This window comes from Lampetra fluviatilis, chromosome 4, assembly GCF_964198595.1.
Source record: "Lampetra fluviatilis chromosome 4, kcLamFluv1.1, whole genome shotgun sequence".
Lineage (NCBI taxonomy): Eukaryota > Metazoa > Chordata > Hyperoartia > Petromyzontiformes > Petromyzontidae > Lampetra > Lampetra fluviatilis.
Window position 1 is genome coordinate 1,152,329 of NC_136278.1, and position 26,166 is coordinate 1,178,494.

The window sequence follows — 26,166 nt, forward strand, 5'->3', positions numbered from 1 at the left end:
AGCCTGGAGCGTGCCATTCAGACGGCTGCTTGCGTTGTGGCCGAAACGTCGTGAGAATTATTTTATTACTTCCCTTCTACGTGACTTTACCGAAAGAACCAAGAAGATGGAATTGATAGCTTGAAATAATTTAGCGCGTGGCCCTTGAAAGTACTACACATGTCGCTACGAGGACAATCCGGCAAATTGCCGCCTTGTCTACAACAGGTGTTCGCTAATCCGGTGCGACAGCCGTTTTGTTGTTGCCACGCGACCCAGCGGCCACACTTCCGCTGGGATGACTTCACTGCAAATCAGACAACGGAAGCGACGCTTCCGTTTGTTGTCTGGCGTTCGGTGACGTTCAGGACCCCCCCCCCCCCCCGGGAGGTTTGCCGCGTGGAGGAGAGTTCCGTGCCGGAGGCTCGCCACGTGGGAGGGTCAACCAAGGAGAGATCAGCGTGGGAGCGCACTGCGGTGTGTTAGAGGACTCCAGAGGATAGAGTACCACTGAGTGGACAGGCTACTACTGTAGTGATTTCCAGTGCCAGATGATGTTCAAATACACAATATAGCACTCTACAGTCTAATGTACTCTAAAATTCAGTACATCGTTCCTTTAAGTACAGATCACTCTCAAGTGCTGCAAAGTATACTGTGTAGAACTCTTACAGTCCACTCCTGATACTCTGCGGCATACATACACAATGGCAGGACAGGGACCGCGTGCGGACACATTCCAGTCACTCCGTGGGGGTCCGGACGTTCCGCCTCTTGATGTTGGAGTGGGGGGCTCCCACGTGGGCCCCCCGCCTCTGGCCACGTCGGAGCGGAGCTGCTTAACGGAGCGACTCTTCGACTCGTGGAGAGACTACCTGGGCCTGGGTGGTCTCCTCTCCTCCGTCCAGGTAACACGCAGGGCATTTGCTGCCATCTTGTCAAACAAAAATTTCCCTCCCTCCCCACCGATTGTTTTTTTGTTCAATATTGCAGGTGAATTTATTTTGATAAGCGAATACTTTACATAGAACGTTTTACATGTAACAGGATAGTGTACGTGCATCGGTCCGTTTGGTGGGGCCGTGATAATTTGACCATACTTCGCCTTTGCTGGTCGGTGCGGTTTGATGTGCGCGTGAACAACAATGGCGCTGCACGTGGTTGCCCAGCTCGGTGGTGAACACAGCAGCAGAGTCGGAGGTCTAAACGGGAGTCGGGAGGATTTCGGTCATGGGAAAACACTCGATCAGTTAGCTTAATTTAGTCGATATTGATCGACCATTCATCGAAGCGTCGTTCCATCGCCACGCAGGTGGGCCAAGTGGAGGAGGAGAGGCACGAGGAGGATGCACACACGGGCATCGGAGCCCTGGGGGCGGGAGCCGCACTCCCAACAACTCCACGGACCCCCGCGGGACCCCGCGACCACTTCTCGGAGTCGGCCGCCGCCGCGCAGCTGCGACGTCAGGGGCCGGGAGAGGCCGACGACAAGCGAGCCGTGGGGGGGTCCCCTCCCCTCTGCTCCTTCTGCCTGACGAACGGCGCGACCGAGCGGGTGTACGGCTCGCACGACCTCCGCGACACCGCGGGCCGCGTGTCGTGCCCCGTGCTGCGCGCCTACACGTGTCCCCAGTGCGGCCAGAGCGGCGACGTGGCCCACACCCTCAAGTACTGCCCCCTGTCCCAGGGCAAGGTCCTCCCGCTGCACACGGCGCGCAACGCGTGCGGCCCCAGGCGGCGGCTGCCCCCGGGGTCACGCAGAGGGCCTTCTTGTCACGCCTCGGGCCTTGGGGGGCACCCCGGGCCTCGCCAGGGAAAAGCGGGCCTGTGATGGTCGGGGTGATGTCCTATGGGTTACTCAACGCGGGCCCGACACATTTCACGGTTGGAACGCGTCCCATGCATGTTACGTTTGTCAGGTGGGTTGGTGGTGGGGGAGGGTGGTGGCACTTTTACTCGAGTTTAAACATGATCCAATGTTAACGATTTGTTTGGTTATATTATTATGAAGTCGAATGTTGCTCGTAGGGACCTAATCTGCTCTCAACGTGGGGACCCAAATCGGGAGCCAAAACACGTTGTACTGCAATAAAAAAAAATCAACCAATTAAAATTAAGAAATGTAATTACAATTTAAATAAAAACTGAAAAAAAATACTTTGTACTGCAATAACAAATTTCAACCGATCGAAATTAAAATAAATCAATTACAATATAAAATGAAAACGTAAAAAAAACGTTGTACTGCAATTGCATTTTTCCTAAAGGCGTTTGTGTTGCGACAGCCACTCGTCATTGCGGTGTTGAGTGCTGCTGCACAGTGCTTGGGAAGACAAACGCAGTGTCGGTCACTCGTATGCGATGACAAAGCACATGCGTGTGCATGGTTTTTCTCCCTTTTTGCCAAATGACTCGCGAATACCACGTGGGGATAAAGCAGACGGCACCGCAGACAGCACACACCACAGCAGAACACGTTGCATGAATCGTTATTGTGATTTGGGACAAGGTAATAAAATGTTCATGTTAACTCACGGGGAGTTTGCGTTAAGATTTTAGCAGCGTCATTTGGCCTGATGACGACCGCTTGTGTTGCGATCAAAACGTCGTGATTTGTTTAATTTCTAAATACGTGACTTTACCGAAATAACCAGAGTATGGATTCCTGCAGTCACGAAAGCTTCAAATCCGATACGAATCTCAGAAAAGATGTTCTCACCCCTGTATTGAACTCTTGACCCCATGAAGCCTGGCTCACTTTTGCCTAAACCCTAAACTTTGAACTTAAACCTTCATCGTTTCCACCCCCCTAGACCCCGACTCTACCCCAGGGTGCAGCATGTTCTTGACCATACTTCACCACACAATGACCAATGCCGCCTGTTCGTGAAAATACCGACCCGGGAGATGACTCGTGCAGCGTGTCCGCTCGGTTTGATTAATAAAGTGATGGGCACGGTGATAGATATAAACACGACATCGATGACTGCACTTTTGCATAAAGCGTCATCAGCCATGGTCAATCCACTGCTGGATGAAGGCCTCGTCCGAGCCGTCGTCTCTTCCCTGAGGGTTGTGAACGACCCACCACCGAGCACATTGCCTGCTGCACGCCATCTGACTCCATCTCCAGTGCCTTGGTTCCTGAACGCATTCAAGAATCTCTCTAAATACCAGGCACTACTCGGTGATTTACCGGAATATCAAGACGTGTTTTTTTTTAAACGCAGCTATTCGGTTTAGGAGGGGAGGGGGGGATTTAGATGATGTTAGGGCAGCTGAAACGGTCATCTCTCTAAGCAGTTACATTTAGATACGAGTCATTAAACGTCTGAAACAACGGCTACGATATTAAACATATATAACGGCTACGATCTGAAACATCTAAAACGACTACGATATGAAACATCTACAACAGCTACGATATTAAACATCTGAAACAGTTACGATATTAAACATCTACAACAGCTACGATATTAAACATCTACAACAGCTACGATATGAAACATCGACAACAGCTACGATATAAAACATCTGATACGGTTACGATATTAAACATCTACAACAGTTACGATATTAAACATCTACAACAGTTACGATATTAAACATCTACAACAGCTACGATATGAAACATCGACAACAGCTACGATATAAAACATCTGATACGGTTACGATATTAAACATCTATAACAGTTACGATATGAAACATCTACAACGGCTACGATATTAAACATTACAACAGTTACGATATTAAACATCTACAACAGTTACGATATGAAACATCTACAACAGCTACGATATAAAACATCTGATACGGTTACGATATTAAACATTACAACAGTTACGATATTAAACATCTACAACAGTTACGATATTAAACATCTACAACAGCTACGATATGAAACATCGACAACAGCTACGATATAAAACATCTGATACGGTTACGATATGAAACATCTACAACAGCTACGATATGAAACATCTACAACGGCTACGATATTAAACATTACAACAGTTACGATATTAAACATCTACAACAGTTACGATATGAAACATCTACATCAGCTACGATATGAAACATCTAAGACAACAGCTACGATATGAAACATCTACAACAACGGCTACGATATTAAACATCTGATACGATTACGATATTAAACATTACAACGGCTACGATATTAAACATCTGATACGGTTACGATATTAAACATCTACAACAACAGTTACGATATTAAACATCTACAACAACGGCTACGATATTAAACATCTGATACGGTTACGATATTAAACATCTACAACAACGGCTACGATATTAGACATCTACAACAGTTACGATATTAAACATCTACAACAACGGCTGCGATATTAAACATCTAAAACGGCTGCGATATTAAACATCTAAAACGGCTACGATATTAAACATATACGGTTACGATATTAAACATCTACAACGGCTACGATATTAAACATCTAAAACGGCTACGATATTAAACATCTAAAACGGCTACGATATTAAACATCTGAAACAGCTACGATATTAAACATCTACAACAACGGGTGCGATATGAAACATCTGAAACAATGGGTGCGATATTAAACATCTGAAACAACGGCTACGATATGAAACATCTGAAACGGGTGCGATATTAAACATCTGAAACAACGGCTACGATATGAAACATCTGAAACGGGTGCGATATGAAACATCCAAGACATGAAACATTTGAAACGGCGACGACGTGAAACGCCATTCGTGTCGCGGTCGAGTTGGCGTCCCAGCGCCACGTGGAGGAGGGCCGAGGGCTTCTCCTTGTCCACGTGGCCGCACCATCGATCGAAGCCACAACAACCACGGCAGAGGTGTTGTGTTGGAGAGAAACTCAACAACATTCACAATCCGTGTCCCGCCAGTAATTAACTGGCACCAATCGGGCGAAAATCTGGAATTGTGGAGAAATCTTCCAAAGTGTACCACAGTACAAGTCGTATAACAAACACTGCGGCGCAGTGCTGGGGTTAAGAGTTCACGATTGTGTCGGGGTGTTAAGATTGGCGACTTTATAATTCTAGACTTGAAGTTTTCGTGACTGCAAGGATTCATACTCTTAGGTGTTTTCGGTAAAGTCACGTAGGTAAAAATAAATAATAAAAATAATAGAAATAAATAGACTATATTTCACAATTTTGCTTTAACGGAAATGCAACGGCATTACAATTGCTACCACTGACATGCGCTGCGTTGCGCGCACCCTGCTACATTTTCTACTACGGATAGTAACGTTCGAGAAAACAGGTGACACTGTAAACGCTTATTTTATTGCAACGTTAGCCAGCTTTGTTTGGTTTAATACATCGTAACGAATCAAAGCGTTTAATAATAATTTACAGTTTATCCACGTGATGTTAAAATGTGTGAATAAAAACGGCTAATATCCGTTCGGCAGTATAGGGAGTACAGTACACAATTATACGAACATTGTTTTAATAAAAACTACGCGCAACTGCAGTATATTATAATTAATGCGAATAATATGAAGAGTTATTGACTTGGAATTATATATAATAACGAGCTTTTAAATAAAACATTTGAGGGATTTTTTCCCGGGTTTATTCAGGTAGGCCGGGTGCTGGGTTCGCGGCCTGAGGTGGTGGTGGTTGTTGTTGTTTGTGTTGTTGATTGTTAACAATAGTTAACTCATTGCCTTGTTGCTAGCACAGGAGTAGCAGTTTGTTGTTAACAACGATTGCCAAGTTGTATCGTTAACCGCCCGTGTTAGTTGCCCGAGGCAGTGAGCGGCCATGAGCGTGGCCGCCATTTTGGGTGACAGCAGCGTCGCCTTCGAGCCGGAGCGCCTCGAATTCTCACAGGAGCGGCAAGAAGGTGACCACGCAGGCCCCTCAATCACACAGGGCCCTCAATCACACAGATATCTCTATCCCACAGAGCCCTCAATCCCACAGATATCTCGATCCCACAGAGCCCTCAATCCCACAGGGCCCTCAATCACACAGAGCCCTCAATCCCACAGATATCTCGATCCCACAGAGCCCTCAATCCCACAGGGCCCTCAATCCAACAGGCCCCTCAATCCCACATATCTCGATCCCACAGGGCCATACATCCCACAGGTCCCTCAATCCGACAGGTCTCTAAATCCCACAGGTCTCTCAATCCCACAGGGCCTTCAATCCCACAGAGCCATAAATCCCACAGATATCTCGATCCCACAGGGCCCTCAATCCCACAGGCCCCTCAATCCCACAGGGTCCTCAATCCCACAGGGCCCTCAATCCCACAGGTCTCAATCCCACAGGGCCCTCAATCCCACAGGTCTCAATCCCACAGGGCCCTCAATCCTACAGGGTCCTCGATCCCACAGATATCTCGATCCCACAGGTCTCTCAATCCCACAGGTTTCTCAATCTCACAGGGCCCTCAATCCCACATAGTCCTCAATCCCACAGGTCTCAATCCCACAGGTCCCTCAATGTCAAACCCACAGGGCCATCAATCCCACAGGTCCCTCAATCGCACAGGGCCCTCAATCCCACAGGTCCCTCAATCCCACAGGTCCCTCAATCCCACAGGGCCCTCAATCCCACAGGGTCCTCAATCCCACAGGTCTCTCATCCAGATCCCTCTCCAGGCTCCCTACTCTTCAAGTTAGGATTTAGCCGACAGACGTGGGTAGATGAGCAGTGTCGGGCAAACTACACAGTCAACCACCATTTCCCCGTCTGCGTGAGTGCAGTCAAGGCCGAGATAATGAACACCACGGAGAGGCTGGCCTCCGTGAGACAGGAGGTCCAGGTCGTCCAGCAGGAGCTGCTCGAGAAGGTGACATCTCCCCACCCACAGATTTCATCGTGGCCGCACGAGGCCAGAGTGATGGCCTAAGCCGTGGCAGCCTTTACGTGGCAATCGCCATCGTCAGGCATGAATTGCATACTTCTGGATGAAGGCCGCATAAAGCGGTTTACCCCACTTGTGATACAACAATCCATCTCATATCTACAGCTGGGTGAAAGCCATCCATCTCTCATGGTCTAACGATGCAAGAATCCATTTAGCACCTACACGTGTGCCAACTTTTTATCGTGCCATGCTTGACGGTCCACAGTGGTTCTCTTGAGAGTGTTCGCTCCAGTGGCTGCCACTCTGCGTTCGTCTCGACCACCGGTCATTATTGATTGTATTAATGTGTCTTGCCCAAGCCCACTCATTTTTTAGAACTGCTTTTTGTGTTTAGTTTGTTGACCTTCCCCCGCACCCCCGATTAGCACGGTTGGCTATGTATGATGCGAAAGAGGTTCAAAATATATTTAACCGTGAGTCATTTCGATTTCTTAAACTCCCGTGTGGTCTCTAATCAATGTGTTTTTCCTGTCTCAAAGCAAATGCTCGCGGAGTGTGATGCTCCGATTTCAACCAAAATGTGTACATTGACAGTACACGGTGATAGAACAGGATCAGTGACATTTCATGTAGAAAACTAGATTCAAATTGCAGCGACACACTTCGTGAATGTTCCTTGTTGGTGTAATTAAAATCATGCGGTCCACGCATTTTTTTCTTCAAGTTGTTTACCTTTTCTGTGTCAATGTTCATGTTTCTGTCCATGTGTATGTAATGTACATAGTGTTTTTTACGATCTGAATTTTCATTCCGTACACAATCTATTTATGAGAATAGTTTTTTCCCCCTTTTTTCTGGCAACAAAAAAAAAACCTTTTACAAGGAGTCATGTCTGCATTAACCACAATACCTGTGGTCAGAATGCAAACAAAAAAACATACTCTGATAATATATGCATTGTCTTTCAAACTGATTGGTCCACACCAGAGACAGCTTTCTTTTGAGCCTCGTCTCAAACGGTGTTAGACCAGAAAAAAGGGGAAAGACCTATTCTCATATTTTGGTACTGGCAAAGGAGGTCCCATGATGTACAATCTATTTAGTTAATATATAATTACAGCCTCTGTACACAGCATTGTCGTTATTGTGTTAAAGAACCAGCAACTTGAGGAGGAGGACCTGGAAAGAGAGTTCATTCGAGTGCGAGAGGAGGTGTTGGCTGCGTTTGAGCAAGACCTCCTGACGGAGATCAAAACCCTCAACCAGCTGACGGTGAGAACAAAACCGCAGACCACTTGTGAGCAAGCTGACCCATAGCACGGTTGGCATGTGCCCTGGTGCTAGCAGTGGAATGAGGCCCCCTATCTCGGAATTCTCTTTATTTATACTTGAGGAATCCGATGAGCTATAAAGCTCTTTTTCACAGATGTCAAGTAATTTACTTTAGCCTGGCACCTAGAGCCCTCTGACCTATTGGTTCCTGTGCAATTGCACCGCCTGCACAATTAATAGCTATGCCACCGCAGCAAATGACGACCAGCGCACTAAGGCTGTCCACGGATATCCCTAACAAGCTTATTTGTGGGTGGTTCGTGGCCCATTAACACGAACTGACGGTGTTTTTATTTACAACATAGCGCTCTAAACGCTATAAACCAGGCGTGGGGAACCTACGACTCACAACTTAGTTTTCATATGGCCCGTGACTTCATTTCACATGGCCCTCAATCACACGAGGCCTCCCACTTCCAAACGACCAGGAAACAATATTTTTCCGTCAGTACAAGCATCTTAGCAGCACTAATCTGGTACTAAAGGGGCTTTTTTTCAATGTGGAAACAACACTTTTCACACATTCAGTAAATGTAAATCATAATTTTTCGTGTTGTAATTTGATAACGCTAAGAAGGTGAGTGTTGAAGTGCGGTTGTCCGTCAAAGGTATCTGAAAGTCATATTTGGCCATCGGTTCCCGAAAAGGTTCCTCACCGCTAGCTGTAAACAAACTCGATAAAAGCACTGCACTCCGGTGTGTGTGATAGAGCCACGTGGGCCAGAATTCCCCACATGGTGCCGCGTGTGCTGCTCCCTCGCATGGCCTCCAGGCCGAGCATAAGCAGAGGGCGAGCGAGGAGAACAAGCGATTCTTGGCGGAGCTGAGCGCCTTCACGACGCACCACTGCATGTGGGGCCGTGAGGGGCGACGCTGCATTGAGAGGGAGCGTCTTGCTGCGGTGGAGGAGAGCATCTCTCAGCTGACTGGGGGTAACAGCTGGGTTAACGCTGGGGCTTTTGGGGCTTCAGCCTAGGCCCTTGTATTTTGAGGGGCTCCAAAAAATGTCGCATATTTTTCGGATTATAAGACACTTTGGAAAGTAATATCCGAAACTTTAGCCCTATAAAATTATATAAATCTGGTCACACACAAACATGCTGGATTATAATACGCGTCCCCAACCTTTTTCTTAAAAATTCGGGGAGAAAGTGCATCTTATAATTCGGAGAATATGGTACTGATTTATAATGGCTGATGTGCTGGTCTGAAGCACAATGATACATCCTGTAGGCTTTTTGGTAATTAAAGCTATAGTACCACAATGTATTACTACAAGTTATGTGCCTAAGTTTAATAATTTTGATTTGTTTTAATTTTATTTCTACAATTCATATATTGTATTTAAAATCTTAAACTGTAAATTCCAAGGTGAAAAGGAAAATGTGTTTGGCATCAGGCATGGGTGGTGGTAGAACAGTAATGGGAGGGATTGAATATCCAAATATTGGACCCCAAAACTATCTCAGCCCCGGGGCACCCCTTAAACTTAATCAGGCCCTTGTAACGATAGGGTCAAGTAATTGGGGGCACCGACGATGCATTGATTCTTTGATGAGTATTGATTTTTAAGATCACGGCATTTGCAATTATGCTGAGAAACGGGAAGGAGGAACACATTTTTCAGGGAACGTGTGCACGTTAGAGACATCATATTGACCTTTAAGAATAATACACCACGACATCATAATTCGTGTTGTGGAGAATTTCATTACAAATTAAATAAGCACATAATATGCCTGCTTTTGATGTCTGCTCCTCCGTGTGAAAATAATGCAAATTTTGCACATCCCATCGGCCTCATGGCCTTCTGGAAGTGCATACTTTCAGCAACATTCATTCAATAAAATAAAACTCTGGACCGATCTCAACGTAGTGTCTCATCAGCAGAATGGGTAAAAAAAAGCTTTTACTTTTTAAGTCGGGCAGATGTATAAAAAGTTGTAGGGTTGATGGTCGGTGGTCAGACTAAAATCAGCTCACGAGAGGAGCTACATGGATTTTTGCGTCGTGGGAATGTGGGAGATGGCGAGAGCCTGGGGAGGCCTTGATCCAGCAGTGGCCATTGCTGGTGATGATGTTTTGTGTGTGCTTGGCATAGAGCTGGAGAATATCGAGGCTGAGCTTGTGAAGATGGTCCCACTGCAGCAGCAGATTCAGACGCTGAGGGAGGAGATCGCTTCCCAACGCGCGCACCTAAGTAGTACGTCTGATAGGACGTGGGTCTGTCTGCACTGTGTGGTGTGGCTCGACCACGTGGTGTGTCTGTTCTATGTAGCGCAGCTAAACCGTGTGGTGTGGCCAAACTGTGGAGTGTGGAGAAACCACGTGGGATTGCTAAACTATATGGTGTGGCTGTTTTGTGTGGTGTGGCTAAACCATTTGGTGTGATTCTATGTGGTGTGGTTAAACGGTGGGTGTGGTGTGGCTAAACCATGTGCGGTGGCCTTTCTGCACGCTGTGGCTAAACCGTATGGACGAGTGTTGATAACGATGACAACAGTGATCTATTCATCGATAATTTCACGAGCCGATCTTTGCGGCTGTAGAAGAAGCAATTGTTCACGTCCGCTGTGCACGCGCAGAGCTGGAGGCGGAGCGGCGCGAGGCTTGTGAGGCGACGGAGAGCCTGCACAGGAAGAAGGAGAAGCTCGGAGAGAAACTCAGGAGCGACCCCGAGTTTGTGCGGTGAGGAGGTGGAGACCGACGAGGAGGAGGGGGAGGCGGCGGCGGCGTCCGTGTGCTCGTCTCTCGTTGGGTGGCTGAGAATTCTGTGAGCGTGGTACAGGCGTCGACATGTTTCCCCACGTGCGTGAGGTGGTCCGCGGTACGAGAGCCGCTTCACAGCAGCACGAGGCGGGATGCCTGATTGTTCTTGGGAGGAAACTTAACCGGGGTAGTGTCTCCGAATCCTCTCGTGTCTTACATGCCCAACTGTAAAAACCTCCTCTCGAGTCTCACCGCTGCTGTCTGTCCCTCGTTTCCATGACCCCTCCACTCAGGCTACAGCAGCAGCTGCAGGCCTACAAGGATGAATCTGCACGGGTCTTGTAATTCCATCGCCTGCCTCCTCGGGCTGCTCAAGTTCTTCTGCCGCGCTGCTGACGATGCAGCTGCATTTATTTGTGTTGTCTTGTTCACTTAATCCATGCTGCAATAATTAATATAATGACAATTCCCATTATTTACCCAGGAAAGCCTTGCCGGGTCTCAAGACTCATTTTCAGTCGAGTCCTGCTGCATTGGGAGGAAGCTGGGGTACCCGGAGTAAGCCGACCATATCACAAAGTTCTATACATAGGTCCACCATACAGACCACATAAGCAGTCTTTATGTAGACTGAGGCCATTGCTGTACTACTACATCCTGGCTGCCTCTTAGCCCCATACCTATAACACCTGGTATACATTGGCGGTCAACCAAGTACTATCCAGGCTCAATCCTTCAAATATATATATAGTTCTATAAATGCTGATGAATTGCTGCAAATTGTCATCTCGTGCCTGAATGCGACCATTAACTCGAGATGCGCAATAACAGCAGGCTTATATATTTCAGACAGGCAGTCGGTCATAGGCAGAGGGGAAACGTAAGGAAGGTCTTGAGCCTGGACATGAACAGGGGCAGGCAGCTACTAGCACGGGCGGCAGGGCAAAGGGAATTCGAGACTGGGGGTGCAGCAGAGGAGAAGGAGCGACTCCATTCAGGTGTGCAGTGCGAGGTGTCTAACGCTCATTCGACAGCACAGCACCGTTTCATGATTTATGTTGGTTTACTAAAATGTTAACTCATTGTTAAGTTGCAGCACTATTGAACTGTCAACGTTTGTGTGTGTTAAATGATGATATTGGTCGCGAAATCCTACGCGTTTAACTAAATGAGCGTGTTACACAAGCAGTGACGTTCACGCGTGTGGGTCTCCATTAAATGTTTGATTATATTATAAACCACGATCACGTCTGGTCATCACTACAGCAGGACAAACGACAATCGAAGTAGAGAAAGTGGTGGCAGGGCCTTCACAAGGGGGAGCTGGGCCCTGCACCCTCTGTCCCCCACCCAGGTGCACTATCCACAGCAGTGAATTACCGTTCTGGTGGCCCCGTGCCACAGCTCTACTGCCCCCCCCCCACCATCCCCATCCCATCCGAAAGAATCTGGAGCCGGCCCTGGTGTGGTGACGTGTGGTTAAATGTGCAAAGGCTGCCGAAGGGCGATCCTTGGTTTATGAATTCACGCGGACGCTCGACGGACGAGTGCAGCGGCTCAGCCGGCGATTTGAATTCGGCGCGGGGAGCCCTCCCATTGGCCCAGCCACGAGCCGGACCAGCTCTTGATTGGACGAGCGCAGCAGCCGTGTGGCATTTGAGTGAACCTGATTAGCTCGGCGACCTTTCCCGATTTGGTCATTGGATTGTGAACAGTGCGCGTGGCGCTCGGTTTCGAACCGAGCTGCTCAAGCCGAGGGGACAATGTTGGGGGATGGGGCGACAAGGGGAATTCATCTAATTTAGAAAGAAGATTCAGTGGGAAGCGTGGAGTTCTTCTGCTGAGCTCGCTACTACGCGTGACTCCCCGAACCAGCTGGATAGTTCCAGAAGAGGGGCATGGCCAGGCCCTGCTGGCAAGATTAAAGTTCTCACGACGTTTCGGCTACAACGCAAGCAACCGTCTTCACCTGAAGACGGCTGCTTGCGTTGTAGCCGAAACTTCGTGAGAATTATTTCATTTTATTATGTTTTATTTTTATTATTTTATTACTTCCCTTTTACGTGACTTTACCGAAAGAACCAAGAAGATGAATCCCTGCAGTCACGAAAGCTTTAAATCGAAATTTAAGATTAAAGTTGGCAAGATAAAAGTAGGCGAGAGGGGCTCGGGGCTGTCCGTGGAAATTGCGGTCGTCTCGTCGCTGCCGTCTTTGTCATCGCTCGACGTCGCCACTGCTAGACAGCCGGCTATCTCGTCAGTCAGCGCCGTCGTTGCTGGGCGGGCAGTGTTGTGTAGGCCGATCGTTTTTCATTGACTCGTTTGCCAACAAACCCTCTGTTTTCATCGACCAAACAGAACTTGGTCACTACAACGTTGCCGTACCGAGTTCCCATTGTGGCTCTCAGCAAACCAGTTGCTGTCGATTGCAAGCAACAGTTGCCATTCTTAGTTCATGGTACGAAGATACAATGGAGGAAGTTCGTCGACAAAGACGGTGTGACATGCATTCGATTTATTATCATTGTAGAGCTTTGTTACAGATCTGCATCGCAAACGAGCTGCTTTCAGTGCTGCGTTGCTGAACCGTGGGTGGGTTAGCAGGGTCTGATCGTCAGGAGCTCTTCCTTCAACACCAAGTCGTTTGAGCCTCCGCAGAAATTGTATCTACACACACACGGGCAAGGCAACGCATTTCATAAACAATCACACGGTGGCGAGATGATAACTACCTCGCTTGGTATACAGGTGGCCGTGGGCTTGATCCCGACCCTGACGCGTGCTGCTGTATATTTAGAGTTTGCGGTGTCTCTCTCCCTGTGGTCGCGTGGATTTTTCTCCGGGGCTTCCGATTTTTCCCTCCGCATTTAAAAAAAACACGCGTTTAGATTATTTTGACTGCTTTAACTTTCCACGTGATAAGCCACTTCGTTGAGCTATCATTTGTGGCCAGGTCGCTTCTGTAAAAAAAGCAGCTATATGGCTCTGTGGGCTTTACCCATTCAAACAAAAAACATTTATACGTAGTTTATTTATGCAGGGCAACATAGATATGATTCAGCAACATCCATTGTTCTGTAGTATTCCGTTGCTGCTGCTGCTGCTGCATCCACTCTGCCCGCTTTTGCCAGCACGCGCTGGCCAGCAGAGTGACGCGTGGTGACCTAACCCCCGACGACTTGGGGACGCCTTCATCTCGCACTGCTCGGGTTGCCACCTGTCCCGTGTTTCACCTGATGCAGTCCAGGTGTCGATCTGTACCACAATTCGGTGCTGGCATCGTGTAGACCTTTATTGCGGGATATACTGCACAGTTTCGAGAGACCGTGGCCGATAGAGAACTACGTCCGTGCAAAACGTGGGGACCCTAAGCAATGAATGGGTCAAAGGGCCGTGCAGGTCAGGTCCCTTTAAGGCAGAGTGAAAGTGCATGGGTCCCTTTAAGGCAGAGTGAAAGTGCATGGGTCGATTGAAGGCAGAGTGAAAACAAAAATAGAGATCCCTTCGTGTTTTCTTTCAGCGTCGTTTTATGAGCGCAATGTGGAGGTAACCGACTGTTGTCAGTGCTGCTCACGTTTGTTGATTGAACGGCGACTTGAGTTCGAGGCGGGTCACCCCCAGCTTGGGGCGGACGAGGTGGATGACATTGTCATCCCACAGGAACTTCACCTTGGTGACCCCGCCCACCATGGCCTCGCTGTCCAGGGGGTACGTGTACGTCTTGCCGGGCTCCAGCCACGTCGCCGAGCTGTGGGGGAAAGGGACCCGAGTCGTTCATTCGTTCGTTCGTTCGTGTAAACCCCCGGTCAATTGAGAAACGCGCAGGCGCGCTACGGAAGCACGTGACGTATATATGTATGAATGTTGAACTTCGTTTGCACCCTACGTGCAGGCGGGGGGGAAGGACAACTAACTAGTGAGTGAGTTTTGTTCGTGTGTTGGCGTGCATTTGTGAGCTAACGCACGCCGGCTACTCACGGTGTCAGCTGGTGCTGGTGAGTGTTCCCGTTGGGTCCGTACAGAGCGATCTTAAAGATGCCTCGGACCGATTTGGTGCCAGACAGCGTCAGAGTCGCCTCGTAGCGCCAGCCTAGACACGGCACAAACGTCGCAGCGACGTTCGCGTCTCGCGGTCAAACGATTGAACCCTGCCCACTGGCGAGTCGCTCGCCGTCATTCAGGGTTGCCATTCCATTCAATGATCGGTTATGTGTGTGAACATTGGTGAAAGCAGCGGTCACCAGTGGCTGCAGGGTTTACGTGAACGTGTTAACATTCAAAGTATGCAACGTTCACTCTTACACGGTTTTATGAAATTTAGTATCGTGTGCACGGTTGACTACGTACTGTCCGAAAGAAGTTCAACATACATCAAGGCGGTGCACACACGACTCATGTTTACATCCCTGAACCAGTGTAGGAAATTCCACATTCATATGGCCGGGGTATTTATTTGCATAGGAAAACCAATGCTGTCTTTCCCACAAAGTGGTCCCTTCTTTTATCGATCACGGAGAGTTGATAGGCTGTGTCAATCCCCAACTAGGATTGTGACTCGCAACGCTCCGATTATGCGCCACGTGCTCAACAGCTGAGCCTCCTGCGCTGTGAACCTGGTGACCAGAGATGAGTTTACGGCCACGGCTATCATCACCGGCGAGTGATATCATTCTGACTTGGTACACGTGTGGCAAGCAGCGGTGATGCGCGGGGCTCACGGGAGAAGCCCTGCTCCGCTCCGGTGTTGAGGTAGTAGATGTTGTTTATGGTCCCGGCGGCCACGGAACTTTTGGATGCGAAGTAACCCATGCGGGGGCATCCTCCGCTTGGGCACGTGGAGCACTGTCCCTGTGGTGTCGACGGTGATGGTGAGCAGGCAGGGCAGTGATGCGTCAGGGCAGCAGGGCCGTGTGGCAGTGGAGAAGGGGGGCAGGGAGGCAGGAGGTAGCCGGGTAGGAGGGCAGCAAAGATGGTCGTGTATATGGAAATGTATACTCTTTGTTTTTTTCCGGTAAAGTCACGTAGGTAAAAAATAAAATAAATGAAAACAACTAAATTATTTTATTGATTTACCTACGTGACTTTACCGAAAAACCCAAATAGTATGAATCCTTGCAGTCACGAAAGCTTCAAATCTAGAATTATATGGAAATGGTGATGAGGTTAGCGTTAGTGTGAGAGGACAAGCATATGAATATAATTCTATTTAAATCCAACAGTATATGGGGATTATTAAAGAGAAAAATATTTCTGCACACAGCACGCGACATGGACTATACCCCTCACCATGGCCGTGTTTGTTACAGGAGTTACATTCCACTTCAGTCGACCAATGGCCCGGACAATATTCAATGGGAACTTCGCCCTGGCGACACCTGTGCATGTGCGCCACCAGGGGACACACCGACGCCGGTGCTCTGGAAGACAATTCCCTTCTCCCAGCACACCACATCAAGTAAACCTCCCTAGCACGAGACCTTGTCGAAGGCGTCGTAGTCGGCGCAGGGGAATCCGACGAAGCCGTCTTCGTTCGTCAGCGACTCCATGAAGTACTTGTTCGCGCGGAGGTGGTTGCACGCAACAAATTCTCGGGTTCCTGGCGATGGCAACGCGTCGCGAGCAACGGCGTCACGGGGGAACCGGGCCACGCGCTCTGTGCGGGTTAGGCTGGCACAAGTTATATTGTGGTGGTTGTTTTTACTTTGGTTAGTTTGCACATCCCCCCCTCCGCCTCTACAATGTCACGCAACTGCTGCCACTGCCAAGGGTCTTGGGCTGTGGTTTGTCCTCGCAGTCGAGATGCTTAGCTCAGAGTAGCTGAGCAGCAGCTGAAATGATAAAGTCCGAGTCTAACCAGGTGAGAACTCAAAGTGGCCAGGATAGTTTCGTTTGTAAGAACGGGATAAAAAGCAATGAAGTTGAATTGCAAAAAAAAGTCAAAAGTCGTTTTCTGCTCAAATGAGCATCGAGGTTGGTGCTCGTTTATAGTCGTGAACCAGTCGTGGAAATTCCACGTTCCTATGGTGTGGGCGAGTGTCTCCATAGGAAAACCACTGTTGACTTTCCTCAGATAGTAGTACCAATTTTATGCAACCCCGGAGGGAGGGATGATGGGCTGAGTCAACCCGCAACCAGGATTTGAACTTGTAAACTTCTGATTGTGAGCCACTCGCTTTACTGCTAACCACCAATTAAAATAAAAGTAATATCTGAAAATCTTTCAAATGTTACCAAAATCTCGACTGTATACAATAATCAGGGAGCGAAAATCTGGTCTTGGGTGGTATCCCGGCAGCTGATTACCCAGGGTAAAGTAACCATTACCCATGGTAAGGTAACCATTACCTATGGTAAGGTAACCATTACCTGGGGTAAGGTAACCATTACCGCTGGCGCACAGTTTTCAACTTGCCTTCCCAGATGCCGTTGATGTCGATGATGGTGGAGATGATGTTCTTGTCACAGCCGGGCATTTCCTCACCTCCGTTGGGATAAAAATCCAGATGCCCAACAGGCTGCTTCATGCCCATCCCTGAGACAACCATCATCATAACCATCATCATCATCACCACCATCATCATCATCATCAACACCATCAGCATCATCACAAGAGTCATCATCATCATCACCACCATGAAGATCATCTCCATCATCATGATCACATAAGCCATCACCACCGTGACCCTCGTGATGATCAGATCAGCACTGACATTCATCACGCAAACTCCGGTCATCCTTGCAGCGGCATTGGCTAACCATCGAACAAAGGCAGTCACCGCATCGCGCGCTTTCAGATGCGCTTTTGTGGCCGTCTGGAACGTTCTTCCTTCCGATATTAGGAAGCCACCGGAGCTATGTACTTTCAAATCATCTAGATTGGAAAGTAATTTCTTTAGAACGGATTCTTGGGTTTAGTTCGTTGTCCTATGGTTCTTTCGGTAAAGTCACATAGATATAAAAAGATAATAACAATAAAATGATGAAAAGAAAATGAATAAAATAAAAAATGTAAATATCACGACGTTTCGATCGCAACACAAACAATCGTCGATTGCTTGTGTTGCGTTCGAAACGTCGTAATTTTTTTATTCACTTTATTTTCGGTTTTATTATTATTTTATTATTATTTTATATATATGTGACTTTACCAAAAGAACCATAGAACAAAATGTAGTTTGTTGTCCTTCGCCTGCACCTCCGATTAGCACGTTCGGCTATGTACGGTGCGTAAGAAGTTCACCATACACACATCACCATCATCATAATGGTACTGACATCAACATCACCGTAACATATTACTACCACATCGGCATTAACGCCAATACCACCACCACTGCATTCACGCCAAGGTCACCAACAAAAACCCCTCAAATGCTCTCCGTGCTGTACAGCTCTCCGAAGAAGGCCCGACCAGTGAAACGTTGGACATCGTGCCGGAATATCCGTGGTCCCAGCAGAAAACACAACGGAGGGCTGTAACCTGGGGTTGCGACCTCATGAGCGTACTGAGAGATGGGACGATCGTGGTTCTGACTACAGTCATAGCCATCCCACAACAGATGGCTTCCGAACGTAATTCTTCAGTGACGCCTTAGAGCGGACGGTGGCAGTGACCACACTCGCGTTGTGTGGAGATGCGAGCGACATTAGTGACGTTAACTGAATCAGAAGGGGGCCCAAAAGTTCAGGTTCACTTACATGGAAAAACAACGAAGGAGACAATCGGTAAAAGTGTAGTGAAGCTGTAAAAATATAAATGTTGTGTTCTTCAAAATAACAAGATGTGCAGATAAAATTGAAACAATTTAATGCAAAAATTAGCTTTTGAAGCTGCAAACGAAACCGTTCCTAAAGTGCACCTGAAAGGCTGTAAAGAAACGGATGACGGAATGTGTGCTCATGGAAGAAGGGAGAAAATAACAATAATGAGGGCGATTACTGGGAGAACGTGTACAGGTGGCAACCCGGCAAAACCCCACATCGGCAAGAGGCGGGGGGGGGGTTCGAGCTTCACCCAAGTTGGGGATCATGGGAGCGGCGTCCGTGTGGATGGCGTCCACGAAGATGGCGTCGGAGGGGTCGAGGCGGATGGCGGGGTCACAGTTCTGGAAGTACGACTCGGCCGGGTCCAGGCCTAGGACACGAAGACAAAGATCACCCGTGTAGCTCATGCGGACGGTCGGGGCAAGTGCTGCCAAGGGGAGCGCCTACGAAAGGCCGGTAATGGGCAGCACCAGACCTCCGCCTGCCTTTGCCTCCCCAGCGCTGATGTTTACGCACACGTGGTGGATTGGGTGGGTAGGTAAGTAGGTGAACAAGCAGGTAAGCCGGTAGGTAGGCAGGAAGGAAAGTAGGTTCGACTCACCTGCTTACTACGAGCCAGGTGGGTGAGCTGTTAGGGAGTAGGTGGTTAGGTGGATAGGTACATGGAGGGATAGGAAGGCAGGTAAATACGTAAGTAGGTAAGAAGGTCGGTACGCGGGCAGGTAGGTAGGCAGCTTATCAGGTAAGCAGGCTGGCATGTCGGTGAGTAGTTAAGTAGATAAGTAGGTAGATTAGTAGATAGGTTAGTTAGGTAGGTAGCAAGGTGGGTAGGCATGCAGGTTCTGTGCCAGGTACCGGTGATTCTCCCGAGCCGAGGCAGGCGCTGGCCAGCCTCGGCGGCCGCGTGCGCCCCCAGGCTGTGTCCGATGATGTGCACATCCTCCCGGCGTGCCCCGTACTGTGCCTGCCGCCACCACCACGATCACTCCATCAACACCGGGACTCTCGCGGCTCGCGACACGCACAGAATCCCTGAGCGTTGATATCTCTTGCGGTACAAAAAATAAAGACTTGACTTACCACAGCTAGAAGAATGACAATTTATTATTGGTGGAGCACCCTCCTGTACGCTGGGAGTGGTCTCAAACATTTGAAAGGGCACCCCCAGTGGCTGCTGCCCCGTGTGTGGCACAACACGACTCAAGGCCTGGCCTGCAAACGTGCATTATTTTTCCAGCAGGGGGCGATGATTGCGATGTGTAAACTCCCAAAGATCAAGGGAAAACGACACCTGAATGCATTGTCTATGGAGTGGTGCAATTTTATTGTTACACAACTGGAAAAAATTGGGACTTTTGAAGTCCCGGCAAGACTGACAGATTCGCAGGACACGCAGCGGCCTCAGGGACTATCGGGAAAAGCAGGCCAGATGGCAACCCAATCAAACTGCGTGACTGCAAGAAAACACATTTTGTATTTATGCAAATTGGACGCTCTTGTTGCATTTGGGCTAAAGGAGTAAACAAAAAGCAGAAACGGCACACACGGAACATAAAACATGGGAGGCCTAGCAATAGCACTGTTCCTAACCCGACAGATCACGTGATTCTCAGTGGGAATTCATCCAAATCAAGTGCAGAATCATGTAATGTGATGGGTTGTTTTGTGCGTAGTCATTGTTAACCATGCTGCGGACATCAACTCGCCACAGTTGAGCACCCAACTGAGTCGCTTTGGTTGGGCACCTGAACCCCAGATTTGAATCGAGGGTCTCGGCGGAGCCGGTTCAGCGCTCTGACCCCCGGCCACTTGAAGCAGCCGCCGTGCCGACGTCCCGCGTGGCCGCGACGACCCACGTGACGCGCTCACCTCCATGGTTTTGACGAGCTTGGCTATCTCGGCTCCAACCACGCGGATGTTGTTGGCCGCCTTGGTGTAGAGGGTGCGCGAGCCGCCCTTCCAGTCCACGGCCACGCAGTTCACGTCCTCCGCCCCTAGGATGGCCTGCGATGCGACAATTACAAAGCCATGCTGGAACAATCGAGAAATCTTCGTCGTCACGGATCGCAACGAGGACGCGTGAAGGCGCGGCTCCCATCCGTATGCCTCGCATGCACGTCACGTGACCACTACAGCATGTACAATGATGTCAGCCTTGTCTAAACCACCAACTCACGAATGGGCGGGAAGGCGCGGCTCCCACCCGCAATGCCTCGCGCGCACGTCACGGGACCACCACGCGCGCGTAAACGATAAGCGGACACTCGGATGGATGTGGACACACAAGAAGGGTGGGCGTGTGGCTGACTGCCTGACGCACCTTGCACATGTTCTGCACCCAATCCTCCTCGCCATGGTCGATGAACCCGTGCACCACGAACGCCGTCTTCTTGCCGCTGACGAAGTTGGAGGCGCCGATGGTGGACGGAACGCGGGATTTCAGTTCCTGCGGGCGCAGCGCCAATGGGGTCACGTGGGGGTGAGTTTCTGCACAAGCGAAGCGTGCGAGGCATCGGCGCCCCGCAGAAGCAGTTGTGGAAATAACGTTCCCGTTGGACGAGCACAAGCGGACGGTGCGTGTACATGGAGGTCAAGAAGTTATCGTGGACGAAGCTGTTGGTGCCGCCACAACTCGCCAACGGTGAACGTTCATCGTCGATGTGACGGGGGGAGAGGGTGCGCACGCGACAACCAATTGCGACTTTCTCACTAAGTGGTGCAATTTTATCGACCGCTGAGGAATGATTGGTTGAGTCGACTCCCGATTGCGAGCCCCCTCGCAATCGGTGCTGAGCCACCTGGCCGGATTCAATCTCCTGGTGTGCGTGTAGAGAGCCCTTGCTTACTGGCCTCGGCAGTTTCCAAGTGCCTGACATGTCGTCTCTCAACCATTCCAGTTGCCCTACTGCAATTTAGCCTAGGGGACTCCCCAGTGGCAGCTGCCCCTGTGCTGGCGCAAGGTGAACATTGCACCAACCTGCCAGCGGGCACCAGTCTACCAGTTGGGGCCGATGGGACACAATGATGATGGAAAAATTATGGGGCATGGGTACGATGGGTGATGGAAAAGTGAAGTAATTGGGAGGATACGATGATGGGTTATGGGACGATGATGGGACGCATCGTGACGGGTGATGGGACACGTGACGGGTGATGAGACACGTGACGGGTGATGGGACACCGTGACGGGTGATGTTCTCACCTGCCAGGTGTCGAGGTTGGCTCTGGTGAAGAGGAGGAAGCGAGTGTTGATATTTTCGGGGCTATCGGGGAGCTTCTTGATGGGCCTCTCTCTGTAGCCCGAGTAGGGGAAGTCGTCCGTGAAGCAGCCCAGGTCGTAGCACACCTGACTCGCTGCGCACAGCAAAAGCATCGTCGTCGTCACCAGAGTCCTGGGCCATAATCATCGTCGTCCTGATCGTCGTAGTCAACATAGCCGTCGTCATTAAGAGTGGTTATTGCCACGATCGTAATCTTGAATATTGCGTCATTCTCGTCGGCACCATCATCATCGTCGGCACCATCATCATCATCGTCGGCACCATCATCATCATCGTCGGCATCATCATCATCGTCGGCACCATCATCATCATCATCGTCGGCATCATCATCGTCGGCATCATCATCATCGTCGACATTGCCGATTTCGTTGTCGTTGTTATCAACACTCAACCCGTGGCTGCCCCCCCCCACCTTCGTTGACACGATCCTGTGACCGCCACAACCACCCCCCTCCAAGGTTAAAGCCCCCCACCCAATCGCTCCGATCTCACCTGTGTGTGAACGCAACACACTCACCTGTGACGACAGTCGCCACACAGAGGCCTCCCAGGAGAACAGCGGCCCACATCTCTGCACGAAGAAAACCACAACTCGACATGGATGCTGCTGCACGACGCTTCACGATATGATATTGGATTTCAAGATTTGATGATTATCGCGATTTCATCGCCCTATAACTTTTAACGTTTATTTTGCGTTACGTACGGCAGAGTGGCCCAGTCGTAACGCGCGTGCGCCTCGCAGCAATAGGCTCCTGGGTTTAATTTCCTACTCGGGTGCATTTCTCTTTGGAGTGTGCATGTTCCCGATACGATATCAGATTTCACGATACGATATTAGATGTCACGATATGATATTAGATGTCACGATCTGACGATTATGGCTATACCAATGGTATATCTTGCTGGATGTGTGCAAGTAGCGAACTGTTAACTACCTTGCCTGGTATACAGGAGGTCGAAGGTTCGATCCCGACCCTGACGCCTGCTGTATATTTGGAGTTTGCGTGTCTCTCTCCGTGGTCGCGTGGATTTTTTTGATCGGATCCTCTGGATTTTCCCCCTCTACATTTAGAGTATTTGGCTGCGCTATACATTTCCACATGATAAGCCACTTCGTTGAGGTTTAATGTGTGATAGCCAGGTCACTACTGAAAGAGAGCTGGATAGCTCAGTGGTAAAATACAAATAGGTTGTAGTGCATTTACGCAGGCCAGTGTAGTGACGCGTGGTTAAATGGGGAGGCCCTCAAACTCGCACAGGTAGAATCAACATCACGCGTTTTGAGTATGTGGCTGTTATAAATGTCCACGTGAGAAGCCACTTCATTTGGGCTATCATTTGTGGCCAGGTCGCTTCTGAAAAAGAAATTGCTACTTAGCTCAGTGGGCATTACTTGGTTAAAAAAAAGTGAGTTATTTGTGTACACGTGTGATTGCTGGCTGTGTGCACGTGGTGTGCCACTGCGCTCTGGGTCGACACTTACCGTGATGCTGTCTGGAGCGAGTGGTTTGGTACCGGGGGGTGGCGATGTTTTTATTCACTCCGTGGGGGGGGGGCGGGCTCGCGGCTCTTCTGGGACGGCGACAGCTGCAGGTAGGGCTGAACGATTTGGGGAAAATGTACAATTGCGATTTTTCTGAAAGATTGCGATTTGATTTGCGATTACATTTTTTAAAGTAAGCTTCAGTTCAATATTCACTGTGTAATAAATTTAAAACATGTGATGGAGCATTACCACATGATACCATCAAAATATGAACTGCACTATATTTTCTAATTCAAGGATGAGAACTTAAAATATATGAATTGCTTCCAAAATGTATTTATTAAATGTTTTAATTGAAATAGAACAATCAAACATATAACAATTGTTAAGTTAAATTTAAAAAAGTTATAATAATAAAAAATATAACAATTCCAATAAGAAAGTAATAGGACTTTTCAAATAGCAAAAAATCGCAGCCTTTGCGATTTGCTAATCGCATTGTTTAAAATTGCGATTTCGATTTTAAATCGATTAATCGTTCAGCCCTACAACTGCTTCCTCCCTCCCATAGCCCCCTACCCAGCTTCCCTCGTGTTTACCAGCATCTCTTGGAGACCTCCTCTCTGCCAGTGGCTTTCCACAGGGATCTGTCCTCGGTCGCCTCCGCTTCGCCACTTTCGTCTCTCCAAGTGGTCGCCTCATAGAGAATCACGGCACCGGCCATGCTGGTGACGTTCATGGACACCCCACACCCAGACAAGCTCCCCGTCCCCTCTTGACGATCTTCCTGGCTGCTCTCTCTCTCTCCATTGTTGACTCTGGCCAAACGGTCCATTGTTGCATCCATCAAAACCTGAGTCCACGATCGTGGGCGGTCGACAGAGGCTATCCCGGCTGTACTCTCCTCCTGACATTGCCCGATAGCCCGGCCGACTCTGTGAGCTCGAGGGTGGACTATCACGTTGCATCCATTGTCCGCGCATCCAAATCACCATCTGGCCAGGTCTCGTCATATTTGTTAATCAAGAAACCCAAAGTGACGTTTAACTATTTCTTTCATAGAACGGGAATAGGAATGGGGGACAAAGCCTTTTGCCGCTGCAGCGATACCAACGTTTTGCTTCCTCCCCCTTCACATCGTGACTCTTCCTTCAAAAGATAATACCACGAAGCGGAGGATTGATGCTGGCTACAGCCACATTTTTTACGGTGAATTGAAACTATGATCCTTACCCGTGTCACGATAGTTCATTGTTAATGTGGAATTTTATTGAGGAATGTGTGTTGTTGTCTCTGTGAGGTCTGGGACAGTTGTTGTTGTTGTTTTGCTGCCTTGCCCAAGCTTGCATTTAGTGTTGAAAATTCGGCAGGAATGTATGTACTGATGCCATTTGTACTCATATACAGACCGTTATTCATTTCTCTTCTTGGTTCTTTCAGTAAAGTCACGTAGAAGGGAAATAATAAAATAATAAAAATAAAACATAATAAAATACAATTCTCACGACGTTTCGGCCACAACGAAAGCAGCCGTCCTCAGGTGAAGAACAGGGCTGTCGGAAAGACAGCGTCCGAATGAACACCAGCAAGGTTGGCAGCGTATATTTAAGCTGGGTTAGAGGAGGAGAGCGCCTTGACAAAGAAATGTACATATCAACAGATGAATTTAGCATATTTATGGAAAATGCAGATATGGGATTAGTCACTACTTGTGGAATGTGTAGGTGGTGGGGGGGGTCTCAAAGTCATATTATGCTCGTGTGTAGGCAGTAGGATTAGCAGTAATAAAGGGAGGGAATTTTTTTTATAGTAAGGAGCTGCAGCAGCCAAACCACCACATTAAAAACTAAAATATAAACTGCATCAATATCATGAATATACTCAATATACTCTCCAATAAGCTGAGCTATTAACAGTAAGTCATACATTACACTTCTATGTCGCAAAAAAGATAATATGCCTCCAGCTAAACTTTTTTCTTACATTACACGGATATACCCCGTACTATACACTGCCATAGACAAACCCAACATTAAATTATACACTGCGTTACTATACACCACCTTAGACTATACATTGTAATATTACACTATGTATTATTCTGCACACCCTACTGTATACCACACTGCTGTATATTCACCATACAAATACGATACTATATGTTACCTTATACATTATATTAAACATTACACTTTTATACTATTTATTATTATACAATATGCTATACACTATACCATTGACCGTCGCGTGAAAGGTACTAAGAGGAAGCAACGAAATATGTCAATGGAAGAGTGGTGATAGGAGACTTGCAGCGGAGCAAAGACTCCATTCCCTGAGGTGAATACAAAAGATATATAGTCAATGCCAGCGAGTGCACTGCGGTCTGAAAGTCACCGTAAACGTGAACACAATCAGTTAAGACCCGAACTGCTTTATCACGTCCTTCCAATGATTGCTGAGCCAGAATCCATCTTCTCGGTTAAAATTGTCTCTGTGTTTGTATATGTGGATCGCTTCATGAACCAATCTCTCATGGTAGCCAGATGGCTTGCAGAGAACCTCTGTCTTTGTTTATCGTAACTTGCTTTCATCCTTCTCTCTTATGCACCCATATCGTGTTTTTGTATTGTTTGTTGAAGACCCGCTCCGACTGGACATCTGTGAAAAAGAACTTCATAGCTCATCGGATTCCCCCAGGGATGCCACGGTGGCGAGATGTTAACTCCCTCGCCTGGTATACAGGAGGTCATGGGTTC

At 48.4% G+C, this 26,166-nt stretch overlaps 3 protein-coding genes across 3 annotated transcripts; 2 read left to right on the forward strand and 1 right to left on the reverse strand.

Moving 5' to 3' along the window:
* The first annotated feature begins 26 nt into the window (after window positions 1-26).
* Window positions 27-2,490, forward strand: LOC144931458 (nanos homolog 2-like). The gene is made up of 2 exons (XM_078855295.1): window positions 27-887; window positions 1,292-2,490. The coding sequence occupies exons 1-2, from the start codon at window positions 687-689 to the stop codon at window positions 1,808-1,810; spliced, it is 720 nt and encodes a 239-aa protein (XP_078711421.1). The 5' UTR covers window positions 27-686; the 3' UTR covers window positions 1,811-2,490.
* LOC144931459 (uncharacterized) lies at window positions 1,851-11,334 on the forward strand. The gene is made up of 8 exons (XM_078855296.1): window positions 1,851-1,898; window positions 5,757-5,860; window positions 6,732-6,817; window positions 7,991-8,107; window positions 8,940-9,099; window positions 10,269-10,370; window positions 10,753-10,855; window positions 11,177-11,334. Exons 2-8 carry the CDS (start codon window positions 5,779-5,781, stop codon window positions 11,310-11,312), a joined length of 786 nt encoding a protein of 261 aa, XP_078711422.1. The 5' UTR covers window positions 1,851-1,898; window positions 5,757-5,778; the 3' UTR covers window positions 11,313-11,334.
* A 2,139-nt stretch (window positions 11,335-13,473) lies between these two features.
* LOC144931372 (pancreatic triacylglycerol lipase-like) lies at window positions 13,474-24,149 on the reverse strand. Its single transcript, XM_078855176.1, has 13 exons — window positions 24,128-24,149; window positions 22,439-22,492; window positions 21,843-21,994; window positions 20,961-21,086; window positions 20,510-20,644; window positions 19,496-19,604; window positions 18,891-19,010; window positions 17,289-17,408; window positions 16,354-16,472; window positions 15,595-15,724; window positions 14,855-14,966; window positions 14,451-14,624; window positions 13,474-13,543 (listed from the first exon to the last, which is right to left on the reverse strand). The coding sequence occupies exons 1-13, from the start codon at window positions 24,147-24,149 to the stop codon at window positions 13,474-13,476; spliced, it is 1,443 nt and encodes a 480-aa protein (XP_078711302.1).
* Between the last annotated feature and the right edge of the window lie 2,017 nt (window positions 24,150-26,166).

Bases quoted from the DNA above. Each gene is read 5' to 3' on its own strand.
- LOC144931372 (XM_078855176.1), bottom strand. From the start codon at position 24,149: ATGAACGTCACCAGCATGGCCG. The intron at 21,087-21,842 runs GTGAGAACATCA...CTGCGCCCGCAG, and splicing joins CCAACCTCGACACCTGGCAG to GAACTGAAATCCCGCGTTCC. The intron at 14,967-15,594 runs GTGAGCCCCGCG...TGCCGTGTCTAG, and splicing joins AGCGGAGCAGGGCTTCTCCC to GCTGGCGCTACGAGGCGACT.
- LOC144931459 (XM_078855296.1), top strand. From the start codon at position 5,779: ATGAGCGTGGCCGCCATTTTGGGTGACAGCAGCGTCGCCTTCGAGCCG. The intron at 6,818-7,990 runs GTGACATCTCCC...ATTGTGTTAAAG, and splicing joins AGCAGGAGCTGCTCGAGAAG to AACCAGCAACTTGAGGAGGA. The intron at 10,371-10,752 runs GTACGTCTGATA...GTGCACGCGCAG, and splicing joins CCAACGCGCGCACCTAAGTA to AGCTGGAGGCGGAGCGGCGC.
- LOC144931458 (XM_078855295.1), top strand. From the start codon at position 687: ATGGCAGGACAGGGACCGCGTGCGGACACATTCCAGTCACTCCGTGGG. The intron at 888-1,291 runs GTAACACGCAGG...ATCGCCACGCAG, and splicing joins GTCTCCTCTCCTCCGTCCAG to GTGGGCCAAGTGGAGGAGGA.